Raw genomic sequence first — 15511 nt, 5'->3', positions numbered from 1 at the left:
CAATTGGTGGATCCAGGATTAGAACCCAGGTCCTCTGACTCCCAGGCTTTTGCTCTTTCCACTAGGCCACTCCGCTTTCCTAAAATGGGGAGAGTGCTCTGCACACAGTAAGCACTCAATAAATACGATTGAACGAAAGGAGGTCTATCGGATATGAAGGTGGAGGGATGACCAGGCAGGAGGATGTGAGTGAGGGGTAAGGTACAGAAGCAGCACGGCTCAATGGCAAGAGCATGGGCTTGGGAGTCAGAGAATGTGGGTTCTAATCCTGGCTCCAACACTTGTCTGCTGTGTGGCCTTGGGCAAACCACTTCATTTCTCTGTGCCTCAATTACCTCATCTGTAAAGTGGGGATTAAAACTGTGAGCCCCATGTGAGACAACCTGATTTCTTTGTATCTCCCCCAGCGCTTAGAACGGTGCTCAGCACATAGTAAGTGCTTAACAAATACCATTATTATTATTATTACAGTAAGTAGGTTGGTGTTAGAGAAGCCAAATGTGTGGTCTGGGATGTAGTGGAAGAGGAGCAAGGAAAGATAAGAAGGGGAGACATGACTGAGGGCCTTAAAGCCAATGGTAAGGAACTTCTGTTTGAACTGGAGAAGACTAGGTTACCATTGGCGGCATCTGTGGATTCGAAAGGCGCGTACACATTTTTTTTTCCTTTGAAAAATGATCTAGGCAGCTGTGTGAAGATTGGGCTGGAAAGGGGAAAGGCTGGAGGCAGGGAGGTCAGTGAGGAGGGTGATGCAGCAGTAGAAGTTGGATATGATTAGTGCTAAGACCAGCGAGGTGGCAACTTGGCTAGAGAGGAAGGGGCAGATTCTAAAGCTGTTGTGAAGATTCATTCATTCGTTCGTTCGTTCCATCGGATTTATCGAGCCCTTAGTGTGAGCAGAGCACTGTACTAAGTGCTTGAAATGTACAATTCGGCAACAGATAGAGGCAATCCCTGCCCAACAACGGGCTCACAGTCTAAAAGGGGGAGACAGACGGCAAAACAAAACAAGTAGACAGGCATCGATAACGTCAAAATAGATGAATAGAGCCGTAGATATATACACGTCATTAATAAAATAGAGTAATAAATGATATATACACATATAAACAAGTGCTGCAGGGAGGGGAAGGGGGTAGAGCAGAGGGAGGGAGTAGGGGGAATGGGAAGGGCAGGAGGGGAAGAGGGAAAGGGAGGGCTCAGTGTGGGAAGACCTCCCGGAGGAGGTGAGCTCTCAGTAGGGTTTTAAAGAGGGGAAGAGAGTTAGTTTGGCATATAGATTTGTATATTCCAAGCGCTTAGTACAGTGTTCTGCACATAGTCAGCACTCAATAAATACTACTGAATAAATGAATTTGACAGAATTTGGTGACTAAGTGGGTTGAAGGAGAGAGATGAGTCAAGGAAATGCCATGGTTAAGGACTTTCATATTCATTCAATAATATTTATTTAGCGCTGACTGTGTGTAGAGCACTGTATTAAGTGCTTTGCAAGTACAATTCAGCAACAAATAAAGACAATCCCTGACCACAGTGGGTTCACAGTATAGAAGGGGGGAAACAGGCTTCAAAACAAGTAAACAGGCATCAGTACCATCATTATTCATTCAATAGTATTTATTGAGCTCTTACTATGTGCAGAGCACTGTACTCTAAATAAATAGAATTGTAGATATATACACATCATTTATAAAAATGAAATTATAAATATGTAAATGTATTCATTATTCAATTATTAATGACTTGATGGTGGTCTCATCCTCTATGGGAGTCAAAAAGTTGTATTGTTTGACAAGTTCAAATTGCGAGTCTAAAGGGTGTAAATATTATCTTACAAATGACAAAGGATACTAAGTTATTTCTTTTGGCCAACAGGTCTCTTCTGCCTCTAATTTCCATGATTTGCTATTTCTGTAACTAATCATATGCCATGGTTTAACGGTACAAAATTAAAAAAAAAATTCAGATTTAACTGAGTGGAGTTTTACAGCTAAGGGAGACTTCTTGGCACTCTGAAACTCACCATTTAATTTGATTTGATTATAGTTTTTAATTTACATTTCCTATGCAATTACAGCGATTTGCATATGTGGTGATTCAATTTAGCAAAAAGTAAAATCAAAGAGGAGTAATAATAATAATAATAAAAATCGACTTTGTAGCCTCAGGGTCCGGTTCATTCCTTAGTAGTCCTGGGAATAACTTTCTACTCTTACCTGATGCTTATTAGCCTCTCACTAAGATAAGGACAGTGACATGGGAGCCACACAAAGGAAGAGGCGTTTGGGCCATTAGAGATAGAAATGGCAACGCTTCCTCAAAAGTGAATGCACTTAATGGCTGAATGAGTCAATAGAGTCAAAACTGATACATTCAGAAAATAGGGCACTTGGAAGGATAAAATGGTAAGGGAGCATGTAAATGCTCTAAAGAGCAATTGAGAGGATACCAGCTATAAAACAGATTGTAGTTTTCTCAATTAACCACTTTAACCATTACTGTGAGTAAACAACGATAGTATAGAATTATTTGTATTATGCCTATTTTATACTGGTTCATCAGTAAGGTGCTGAAAATCCTAGCCTAATTAATTGAAAATTCTGCCTGTGAAGTAATTTACCTTCAGCTCTGATTGGTCCATTCATTCATGGATAACTGCTTTACAAGGAAGTTGGCTTCTTGAATCTTTCTAATGGAAAAACAGGGACACAAGGGATTAGAAAGAATAACCGGAGCAGGTAAAAAGAAGAATGGTAAGACCATTTGGGTCTGTGAAAGCAAAAGAAACATCAGCTAGTCTTTCCTACTTTCTGAAATAAATGGGAATAAAACAGTTTTAAAGAACGGAAAAAAACTTCCTGGGGTCAGACAGTGGTACAGGGAGGTTTTGGAAGTCCAGGCTCAAGACATTGATAGGGGAATATTCTCATGTTTGTACTATTTTTAGCTAGAGGCTTATTCCTCTTCATCTCTTTCACACTTCAGAACTCTGAGGTTTTTAGCTTTTTGCAGGAACTCTTGGATTTGGAAGTGCTTGGTTTTTAAAGTGAGGCTCAATTTTGAGATAATTAGGCATTATAGTCTGGTTAAAGTACCAGACTCCTATAATTACACATTGCAGTCTAGTGTAATTATTTGCATTTTGTTCCTTCTTTCCTTGTGACTGGGCAGATTGAATCTATTACGATGTGGTTAGATCTTAAAAATGTGCTCTCAGAGAAAATTAATATGATACAATAAGGCCAAAAACTTCAATTTTCCAGGGGTGGGAAGTGGTGAGAAGATGTCCAGATTACTTTGTCACTGTTCCTTTGTTTATGACTTAAAAGTCAAAGAGTAGGATGTAGTTAAAATTTCAGCTGGTTGGGTTGCTCGGGGTAAATTGATTATGCGATGTTTTAAATTTAAAATGCAGTTAGCACTGCATCAGACTTGGCTATCTTGGCTGAGCACTTTTGGCAATCGAATGTCATGTGAAGGTTACACTGTAATTTTCTTTATAGGCCTGCTCTCTTCATCAACAATAACCAGTGAGGAGGAGACTAGAGAGTTGCTTTGGGTTTGAAGCTACAGTTAGAGCAATCGATGTGGTCTTTCTTGCACAAAGAGCAGAACAATTTGCAAATAACCTATTTATCTTCAAAATATTTCTGAAAGGTAACTAGGAATGGATGATGAAGGCGAGTCATAAGATTTCATGAAGGTTGGGCTAAAAGTCACTTTTGCTTTTTCTATCCCATTGTCACTTCTGCTCTTTGTCAGATATTCCCATATAAATCCTCAAAGCCCTACAACTAACTCTCTGGCCCACAACATTGAAGCGCTTATCAAATACCCTAATTATGTGAGAAGCAGGATGGTTCAGTGGAAAGAGCACAGGCTTGGAGTCAGAGGTCATGGGTTCAAATACCGGGTCAGCCGCTTTTTGTCAGCTTGGGCAAGTCACTTAACTTCTCTGTGCCCCAGTTACCTCATCTGTAAAATGGGGATTAAGACTGTGAGCCCCACTTGGGACAACCTGATCACCTTGTAATCTCCCCAGCGCTTAGAACAATGCTTTACACATAATAAGCACTTAACCAAATGCCTTAATTATTATTATCATTATTTCTCCCAGAGTCCGTCTCAGCAGCAAATTCTCTATTCTGTCAAAGGTCCACATGAAGGAAGCAGCCCATGGGGAAGCAGCATGGCCTAGTGGCTAGAGCAGAAGCCCAAGGTCAGAAGGACCTGCTTTCTAATTCAGGTTCTGTCACTTTGCTGTGTGATCTTGGACAAGTCACTTAACTTCTATGGGCCTCATTTACCTCATCCGTAAATTGGGGATTAAGATTGTGAGCCCACGTGGGACAGGAACTGTAGCCAACCTAATTAGCTTGTATCTACCCCAGCACTTAAAACAGTGCTTGAAACACAGTAAGCACTTAACAAATATTACTATTAGTAGTATCATTATGAAGGAGGGAAGGATTAGAGGAGAGTCAGGAGATGGGCTGCCTTGAAATTGAGTCAGTTCTTTAATACTGCGAGTTTAGATTCTCGAAGAGTCCTAAATTAGGGCAAACTCATATTGACATATGCATACCCTGGCCACTACCACGCACAGTCAGTTGTTTCTTCTGGCATTGATGTACATACTATCCACACAGAAGGGTACTGTTGGAAGACTGTTTCCCAATTCCTCAACAGTGTCCTAACCAAAGCGTGTTGTGACTGACGGATTACAATGCTAAAATTGTGAACCCCTTCAAGGGTCTGTGTCTAATTTCCATCTGTATACTTTCTTCCACAGTTTAGTACAGTGCTCTGCACACACAAACCCCTTAATAAATGCTAACTCGATTATTACCATCCATACCTAATTAATTTTCCCTTTTAGTCATTCCCACCATTTTTTCCTGCTCACTCTTTCATAGGGCCAAGTAGTCCAGGCTGTATCATCTACAAATATACCCTGAGATCTTATGTTGGTATTTTTTAAGCACTTACAGAGCACTGTTCTAAGCACTGGGATAAGTACAGGCTGATCAGGTTGTCCCACGTGAGGCTCACAGTCTTCATCCCCATTTTACAGATGAGGTAACTGAGGCCCAGAGAAGTGACTTGCCCACAGTCAGAATACAGCTACCCCAGGCAAACAAAACAAAGAATTACAAAAGACAATAATGATTCATTTAATTCTGCTGTCTGATTTCATTTAATCCCAGCCTTATTTCTGATCAACACTGGAATGCGGGCATGTGCTCATTTCCATGCATTTCTTCATTTGCAAAAGACTCAACATATTTTTATCTTTGTCCTTATTCTGTTTTGACCTTTTCAGTTTTAAATGTCAGTGGTAAACTCAGCATCAAGTTGTGGATTGAGGAGTTTTCTTTTTATATGGCTAAGGTTTATGCTTATGAAGATCCGTGCCTTGGAATATAGTAGGGAAAAGAATTAACAAGTCATATTTAGTGATAAAGGCTATTTTAAGAAAATAGCTTCCATCAAATAGAAAACATAAATTCTTGGTAACCTTTAGAGATTTAGAGAAATGTCCTTCCCTGAATGTGCATAGCTAAACTCCTGACTGTGATGTTAGTTACCTTGTGGAATTAGACTATATGGTTTTAGGCTTTTAGAGTCCTTTCATATCCCTGCAACACTTTTCTTATTGAATACAAATTTGAGGAGATTTGAAATTTGATGGCAAAGTTTGTGGAATTTGTTTTTTTTTTCTTTTTTTAAACTTTACCTCGCATTTCAATCTCAGACATTACTGATGAACTTCTGGCTGAGAAGACATTATGTCCAGACTCAAAAACATATCTGGGGAATCATTACGACACTCATTCTCTCTTTGGCTGGTCACAGACAGAACCTACTTTCTAGTAAGTAGTTGGCTTCATTCATCCTCAGTTTTATTTCCAAGCTTTGTATAATGTGACAGAAGTTACAAGCTGCTGATACTGAAATCGAAACCTTTTCTGCTTAGACACAGATGCGATTTTTTGTATGTTTCCTATTAATTTTTCATTTTCTCAGAAATATGATTTCTCATCTGAAAGGCTTCTCTTTGTCTTTTTCTTCTTATATACCTATATAAAATGTTCAGTAAGTGATTCAACAGTCATTTCACTCCAATCAGGGCCTCACTAAAGAAGCTGATATCTAACTGGAGGGAAACAGCTGTAAAATCAACAAGAGTAGGCCCATACCTGGGAGTCAGAAGGACCTGGGTTCTAATTCTGTCTCCATCACATGTCTGCTGTGTGTCTTTGGGCCAGTCACTTAACTTCTCTGCACCTCAGTTACCTCATCTGTGAAATGGGAATTAAGAGTAAGAGCCCCATGTGGGGCAGGGACTGTGTCATTGCTCAGAACAGTGCTTGGCACATAGTAAGCTTTTAACAAATACCATCATCATTATCATTATTATTATTATTTATTATTATCTGCATAATCAAAAGATTATGACAGGGATCTCCTGATAGGATCTCCTGGCGGCTTGCTCTCTGGCAGCAAATTCCAAGAAGACCGGAGTGGGAGGGGGTGGTTGGAAGAAGTGGGAAAGCCTAGGCTTTCTGATCTCTGGTTCTCCATTTTAAGGTGATTCTCCAGGATTCTTTCCCAGAACCACTGTTTTGTGGGGGACATCCCTGAGAAGAAGCCATCTAGGAGAGGAAAATTCCTAGGGATTAAGTTTAAATTCAAGAATCCCCAGAGAGGTGCTGTAGCTGTAGGAATGAGTTTGCTAATTACTGGAATTACTTGGACCCATTGAAAGGAAAGCAGAAGGTGTATACCATAATCATCATCATTTTTATCACCAATATGGTATTTGGTAAACCCTCATTATGATTCAAGCACTTTTTTAAGCACTGGAGTAGATACAAGTCAATCAGGTTGGATACAGTATAGGTCCCACATGGAGCTCACAGTCCAAGAGGGAGAAAAGTACTCATTTTAAAGGATAAGAAAAGAGGGATGTAGAAAACCCATAAACTTCCATAAACTGACTTCCAGGCCTGGGGTCTATCCATTAGGCCATGAAGCTTCTCTAGTCAATCAGTGGTATTTATTGAGTATTTATTGTAGGGAGAGCCCTGTACTAAGCATTTGGTTAGATACAGTATAACAGAGTTATATACAAAATAAGCTACAAATCAAAATGTAAGGACAATGTTGAGGAATCAATTATATGAGAATTGTTCTAACATTCAAATGCAGGTGTGAGTCAGGTGACTTAATTCAGTGACACTCAAGTCTCCTTTCAGACTTGTGTTTCTATGCTGTATTCATTATTAAATAATATATATTAAGTGGTCATGGGTTTATGACTCTAGTTGGAGGGAATTATAAAGAGACTAAATAGATTGATCTATAGCTCAAAGGAGGTTATATCTAAAATAAAATAAAAAACAAGGATAAGCAAAATGAGTGTGAAAGGGACACGTGCAACCGTACGTAAAGTTAGCGGTACTTTTATATCAAGACAGTTTGCACTAATAAACAAAAATGGACACAGACCCAGGAATCAATATTTATGCCTTTTATAGTGTGGAAAATCTGAATTATTGATAAACAAGTATACATGGAGTATCTGCCCTTTGTTTCCAATTTAGAGAAGATTTTTGTGGAGAATTGGGGAAGATGAATAATTTTCTGACATTATAAGTATGTTTCTCTTTTATCAATTCCTTTGCAAGGTGTTGGTGCCTCTGAAAAATAGAAAATATTTTTTGTTTATGGGTTTCTGTTTATGGGTTACCTCGTCTGTAAAATGGAAATTAATATTGTGAGCCCCTTGTGACCAGGGTCTGTGTCCAAACTTGCATCTACCCCAGGGCTTAGTATGGTGCCTGGAATATAGTAAGTGTTTAACAAATACCTTAAAAAAATACAGAAATCAATTGGTTTAGTTAGACATAGGTACTTTTTTAAGTTACTATTTCAACTTAACCAAAGATTACATACTGCTGTGTTTCTGTAAGATTTTTTTGAATTGTGAGGTTTCCAAAACTCATAAGGTTCAGGAAAATTTCACCTGAACCAGTCATTGGGATTGGTATCTGAATTATTCTGCTCTAAAAAGCCTTCAAATGGATGGGAACTTAACTTTTTTTAAAAAATTTGATTTTACTTAAGCTGAGAAAAAATTGAGAAAAAATCAGCCTTATGACTAAATTCTTGGGATGTCTATGGTTATGTATAAAAAATTGCAGGACATGATTAAAAAATAATTGTTACCCCCAACTCTTTGAGAAACTAAGGAAACTATCTGCACTAGACATTAGGCTTCTTGGTATTTTTTTTTCACTTGTTCTTAAAGTTTGTACAGAAGCTTTATCAGCTTGCATGTATTTAAAAGTCACCTCAGCTATCTTTCATATCTTCCCTTGTTTGCTTCTCCATTTACATGCAGATTTCTACATGTGTTAAAATTCATGAATAGCATAAAATTCATGAATAGCATGAAATCTGGAAGGAAGTTCATGGCGTATACATAAATGTTAAGCTATATTCCAAACATAAATTTCCTTCCAAATGACAGTGTTGTCTCTTTAAGATACTGTATTTTGGAAAACAAATGAAGTAATTTTCTCCCAAGGGTTCATGGAAGACTTTTTCTTGATATTTTAGCGCTTCCCAAAATGCCACAGGAAAGCGAGCGTTTGTTCTGAGCCGTTCTACGTTTGTTGGGAGTGGAAAACATACCGGCCATTGGCTTGGGGACAATTTTTCCAGATGGAGGGATATGCACATGTCTATCATTGGCATGCTGGAATTTAATCTCTTTGGAATCCCATATGTAAGTTTAAATTTTAAGACTTCTTCACTAATTGCCATCATTTATGCCACCCTATTGCTATTTCATCACTGGCTCAATTAATGATCTTAGATCCTGAAAACTCCTACAAGACTAGTATCAATCAAATGTATTTATTGAGCCCTTGCTCCTGTATACATCCTTAAATCATTTATTAATATTAATGACTGTTATCCCCCTCCAGATTGTAAGCTCGATATGGGTAGGGAACGTGTCTATTATAGTGTGCTCTCCCAAATGCTTAATACATGCTTTGCACACAGCACATGCTCAATAAATATGATTGAATGAACTGGTGCATAACATGTCAGTGAGCACTGGGAAGCATAACTGAAAAAAAAAAAAGCAAGGGCCCTGCCCTTGAGCAGTTTAGAATTCTTTTCCAAATACTTCACCTGGGAAACGCCTGTTTTCTAAAGTTTTGGAAAACGATGATTCACTTGGTCAATGTAAAAATAGCATCGGCCAAGCGAACGTTCCTGAATATTGATTTATCTTTGAAGTTAGTGCGAACAGCGTGGCTTAGGAAAGAGCTCGGGCTTGGGAGTCAGAGGTCGTGGGTTCTAATCCCAGCTCCCTCACTACTCAGCTGTGTGACTTTGGGCAAGTCACTTCACTTCTATGTGCCTTAGTTACCTCATCTGTAAAATGGGGGATTAAGACTGTGAGCCTCACGTGGGACAACCTGATACTTTGTATCTACCCCAGCACTTAGAACAGTGCTTGACACATAGTAAGCACTTAACAAATACCATTGTCATTATTATTATTAGTGAGTGTTATTTTCAAAATAAACAAATGGAATCGAAATGAATTAGGCTAGGCAAGTTTAAAAGTGGGATGGGAAGTGGGTTTAGCTTTTTGTACTTCTATACTTCTTATACTTCCTGAAGTTGATTGTGGCAGTGATAGGAGAACTGAGTAGTATTGATCACTTTCCCCACCTTGAAAGCCTCATTAAAAGCACATCTCCTTCAAGAGGCTTTCCCCGACTAAGTCTTCATTTCCTCTTCTCCTACTCCTTTCTCTTTCACCCTTTCCAATTGTACTTGTACCCTTTATTCACCCCTCCCTCAGCCCCGCAGCACTTCTGTTCATATCCACAATTTATTTTTGTATATTAATGCCTGTCTTCCCCTCTAGACTGTAAGCTTATTGTGAGTGGGGAACGTGTCTGTTAAACTCTGTTAGACTGTACTCTCCCAGGCGCTTAATAAAGTGGTGTCCACACCGTAAGTTCCCCAAAAATATGGTTGATTGATTGAGCACGCTCTAGAGGCAAGGCACCGTATTAGACACATTTCCTACTCACTCCCTCCAATGGGGAAGACCTACATCAAAACGTTTACAGAATAATCAAAATAAATAGTGGGATATACAATTGAATAAATATATATTCCTAAATCCGGAAGTTTAGGATGTGTATATTTGTCCTTCGTATTACAAGAAGACACCACTGGTGGAGAGATTCACCCATGAATGATTGTGTGTCTGAACAGACCAATGCAGGACACAAAATACCAGGCACATTGTGCACATCGTTAGGCCATCCCTCCCCTGCTCCTCCTCAGTCCCTCCCCCTTCCGGTCCCCTCTTCAACTTTCCCATCCTTCCCTGCAGTATCTCCAGAGGAGATATCCTGCCTCCTCTCAAAACCCAACCCCTCCACCCCATTCCCATTCCTTAGTACCTTATTAAAAACTCTCGCTCCCTCTCTTCTTCCCTCCCTAACAGCCATCTTCAAACGTTAAGTCTCCAGTGGCTTCTTCCCCACTGCCTTCAAACAAGCCCATGTCTCTCCTATCCTAAGAAAGATCCTCCCTTGACCCCACGACTCCCTCCAGTTATTGCCCCATCTCCCTCCTACCGTTCCTCTCCAAACTCCTTGAGCTAGTCATCTACATCAGCTGTCTCAAATTCCTCTCCTCCAATTCTCCCCTGATCTCCCTCCAATCTGGTTTCAGTCCTCTTTGCTCCACAGAAACCGCCCTCTCAAAGGTTACCAGTGATCTCCTTCTTGCCAAATCCAGTGGCCTCTACTCCAACCTAATCCTCTCAGCTGATTTCGACACTGTGGACAACTTTCTTCTCCTGTAAACTTTATCCAACCTTGGCTTCACTGACTATCCTCTCCTGGTTCTTCTTTTATCTCTCTGGCCGTTCATTCTCAGTCTCCTTTGCAAGGTCCTCCTCTGCCTCCCAACCCCAACTGTGGGGGTCCCTCAAGGTTCAGTTCTGGCTCCCCTTCTATTCTCCTCCTACCCCCACTGCCTTGGAGAACTCATTTGCTCTCGTGGCTTCAACTACCATCCCTATGCAGATAATGCACACATCTACATCTCCTGCCCGATCTCTCTCCTTCTCTTCAGGCTCATATTCTTCTTGCCTTCAAGACATCTCTACTTGGATGTCCTCCCGTCACTTCAAACTTAACATGTCCAGAACAGAACTCTTTATCTTCCCACCCAAAGCCTGTCCTCTCCCTGACTTTCCCATCACTGAAGATGGCACCACCATCCTTCCATCTCACAAGCCCCTAACCTTGGCGTTATCCTCGACTTCTCTCTCTCATTCAACCCACATATTCAATCCATCACCAAATCCTGTCGGTCTCACCTTTACAACATCGCTAAAATCTGCCCTTTCCTCTTCATCCAAACTGCTACCATGTTAATACAATGACTCATCTTATCCCACCTGGATTGCTGCCTCAGCTTCCTTGCTGACCTCCCAACCTCCTGCCTCTCCCCACTCCAGTCCATAGTTCACTCCGCTGCCAAGATCACCTTTCTACAAAAATGATCAGGATATGTCAGACTCCTCCTCCTCAAAAATCTCCCGTGGTTGCTTATCCACCTCTATATCAAACAAAAACTCCTCACCATTGGCTTTAAAGCACTCTATTGCCTTGGCCCCTCCTACCTCACCTCACTTCTCTCCTACAACCCAGCCCACATATTTCACTCCTCTGGCACCTTCTCACTGAGCCTCGATCTCGCCTGTCTCGCCACCAACCCCTGGCTCATGTCCTGCTTCTGGCCTGGAAAGCCCTCCCTCCTCAAATCTGACAGACAATTCCTCTCCCTGCCTTCAGAGCCTTATTGAAGGCACATCTCCTCCAAGAGGCCTTCCCAGGTTAAGCCCCACTTTTCCTCATTTCCCACTCCCTTCTGTGTCACCCTGACTTGCTCCCTTTGTTCTTCTCTGGCTCCAGCCCCACAGCACTTATGTATATATGTGTCATTTTATCTATTTGTATTGATGTTCGTCTCTCCGCGTCTAGACCGTGAGCTCATTGTGGGCAGGGATTGTCACTGTTGCATTGAACTTGCATTGTTTATTGTTGCATTGAACTTTCCCAAACGCTTAGTACAGTGCGCTGCACACAATAAGCACTTAGTAAATATGAATGAATGAATATTGTATTTATTGAGTGCTTACTGTGTTCAGAGCACTGAACTGAGTGGGACATGATTGATAGTGGAGAGTTTTTGCCCAGAAGCATCTATTTTCCATTCTCATGATAAGAGGGATGAGATGGGGGGACAACAGAAAACTTCAAAATAAAGTTAACACTTTTGAGTTTTACCTTGCTGAAGTGCTCAAGAGCTGCTAATATTATGGTGATCTTTATGACACGAATGACATCGCTTTGAGTTCTTAGGTGGGGACATGAGAAAAATTAGGTGATAGCATGGATTTTATTGTCATCACTTCATTACAGATTGGCGCTGATATTTGTGGTTTTAATGAGGAAACAACCTATGAACTTTGTTTACGTTGGATGCAACTTGGAGCGTTTTATCCCTTCTCCAGAAATCACAATGCCATAGGCCTCAAGGTAAGAGCAAAGAAATACTTGATGCTGTAAACCTTTATTTTAATGAACGAATCGCTCCTGCCCAAAGCCCATCAAGATGCTCGCAAGGAGTCTTGGAAGGAAAGCCGTCTCCTTCTTCCACTCCCTCTGCTGCTCTTGTGGCCAATCATCTCACTCCTAGCCAGTGTTCCCCTTTCACACTTCAGAGTGGTGATGTTGCAGAGGATCAGAGGGGAGGGAGTCCTGCTGGGCATAGGATTGCTAGTAGCGTGGTCTAGTGGATAGAGCAAGGGTCTGGGAGTCAGATGGACCTGGGATCTAATCCCAGCTCAGCCATTTGTCTTCTGTGTGACCTTGGACAAGTCACTTTATTTCTCTGTGCCTCAGTTTCCTCATCTGTAAAATGGGGATTAAGACTCTGAACCCCATGCGGAACATGGACCAAGTCCAATCTGATTAGCTTCTATCTACCTCCATGCTTATTATAGTGTCTGTGGCAAGAGCCCAGGCTTGGGAGTCAGAGGTCATGGGTTCTAATCCCAGCTTCGCCACTTGTCAGCTGTGTGACTCTGGGCAAGTCACCACTTCTCTGGGCCTCAGTGATCTCATCTGTAAAATGGAGACTAAGACTCTGAGCCCCATGTGGGACAACCTGATCACCTTGTATCTCCCCAGTGCTTAGAACAGTACTTTGCACATAGTAAGCCCTTAACAATGCCATTATTATTATTATTCCTAGTAAGCGCTTAATACCTTAAAAAAAAAAGAGCACAGATCTGGGAGCTAGAGGACCTGGCCTCTACTCCCGGCTCCTCCACTTGTCTACTGTGTGACTTTGGTGAAATCACTTCACTTCTCTGTGTCTCAGTTACTTCATCAGAAAAATGGGGATTCTATACCTGTTTCTCCCTCCTACTTAGACTGTGAGCCCCTTGTGGGACATGGACTGTGTCCAACCTGATTTACTCATATTTACCGCAGCACCTAGACCAGTGCTTGGCATATAGTAAGTGCATAACAACTATGGTAATAATAATAATGATAATAATACCTCACCTTAGAAAGCCCCAGAGGGCATTCTGCATCCTCTGGTAACATTGAGGTTGGGGGTTTGTATAACTGAGCCATTCTCTCCTGACTACCTGAAGATCTCATTCTTGGGAGTGGTATTCATGTTGTTCCAATGGAAGATTTCTCTTCCTCTCCCTCCTCTCCATTTCCTCACAGAAGGAAGACTCTGACACTTCAGTAGCTCTTTGCCTGAGGAGAACCTGGAAATAGATACATGGCACAAGAAGAGTAGGACACAAAAGAGGCCCTCAAAATCAAAGAAATAAAGAATGTAAAAATGAAGGGATGAAAAGAGCAGGATCAAAAAGAGTGGACAAAGGAAGGAGAGCTAGGCATGGGAAAGGAAAAAGAAGGAAAAAATGACAAAAAAGCATGGGAGAAATGAGAGAAGATACATGGAAAAACAATCTGAAAAGGAAGTATCAGGATGACAAGAAACAGAGAGGCAGAGCTGCCTAGTGGAAAGACCACTGGCTTGGGAGTCAGAGGACCTGGGTTCTAAACCCAGCTCTGCCACTTTCCTGCTATGTGACCTTGGGCAAATGACTTAACTTCTCTTTGCCTCATCTGTAAAATGGGGATTATATATCTTCTCTCCCCTCTACTTAGACTGTGAGGCCCAAGTTAGGCAGTAACTGTGTCTGACATGATTATTGTGTATCTATCGCAGTGCTTAATACTATGCTTGGTTGGTATTTGTTAAGCGCTTACTATGTGCCGAGCACTGTTCTAAGTGCCGGGGTAGACACAGGGGAATCAGGCTGTCCCACGTGGGGCTCACAGTCTTAATCCCCATTTTACAGATGAGGTAACTGAGGCCCAGAGAAGTTAAGTGACTTGCCCACAGTCACACAGCTGACAAGTGGCAGAGCCGGGATTCGAACCCATGACCTATGACTCCAAAGCCCGTGCTCTTTCCACTGAGCTACGCTGGTCTATAAGGAAACATTTAAAAAATACCGCAGTTATCATGATCTTATTACATAGCATAGGCTGGGCCTTGATTAAAACTAGGGAAAAAGGAGACAAGAAAAGAAAGTGTGATAATCACAATCGAGGTATTTATTAAGTGTTCACCATACACCACGCGTGTACTAAATGTTGAAGTTTAGTGCAAAATAATCGGGTTGGACACGGTTCCTGTTTAACATGGAACTTACAAGTGGTGAGAGAAGACTACAGAAGCAGAAAACCATGGAGAATTTGGAAAAAAATGTATATGGACTAGTAATCAATCAATCAAAGGTATTTATCAGGTGCTTAATGTGCATGGAGCACAGTACTAAATACTTGGGAGAGTACGATACAACAGAGTTAGCAGATACATTTCCTGCCCCAGATGAGTTTATAGTCTGGTAATTGAAAGAATGGGTGGCATAGAGAAATTTACTGGTGTGTTGGAGAACAAACAGGGAGAATTTTCAGAATTTTAGAATCAGACCTTCTTCACTATATTTGTATTTTGGAGTCATCCTAACTTTCAGTCCAATCCTTACTTTCCCAGAAACCCTAACAATTTGCCTGCCTTAGTGAAAGTTGCTCTCCAAGACAACCCGAATCTAGATAATCATCATCATCATCATTATCATCATGGCATTTGTTAAGTGCTTATTAGGTGTCAAGCACTGTTGTAACCACTAGCTTAGATACAAGGTAATTGGGTCCCCCATGGGGCTCACGTCTAAGTAGGGGAGAGAACAGGTATTGAATCTGATTTTGCTGATGAGGGAACTGAGGCACAGAGAAGTTAAGTGACTTGCCCAAGGTCATGCAGGAGGTGTGTGGTGGGGTAGAGATTAGCACCCAGG

The 15511-nt window shown here is 41.1% G+C and overlaps 1 protein-coding gene across 1 annotated transcript in view; it reads left to right on the top strand.

Annotated features, from left to right (window-relative positions):
* The window catches only part of LOC103165734 (sucrase-isomaltase, intestinal-like), a 126694-nt gene that overhangs the window by 90369 nt on the left and 20814 nt on the right, over nt 1-15511 (top strand). The window contains exons 13-15 of the mRNA XM_029082537.1: nt 5756-5873; nt 8626-8794; nt 12537-12653. Of these exons, the coding sequence (XP_028938370.1) occupies nt 5756-5873; nt 8626-8794; nt 12537-12653 (404 nt within the window). The remainder of the gene's footprint in view (nt 1-5755; nt 5874-8625; nt 8795-12536; nt 12654-15511) is intronic.

Source organism: Ornithorhynchus anatinus, chromosome 2, assembly GCF_004115215.2.
Source record: "Ornithorhynchus anatinus isolate Pmale09 chromosome 2, mOrnAna1.pri.v4, whole genome shotgun sequence".
NCBI classification, from domain to species: Eukaryota; Metazoa; Chordata; class Mammalia; order Monotremata; family Ornithorhynchidae; genus Ornithorhynchus; species Ornithorhynchus anatinus.
The sequence above is the reverse complement of the archived record's forward strand: the minus strand, read 5'-3'. Positions and strand labels throughout refer to the sequence as shown.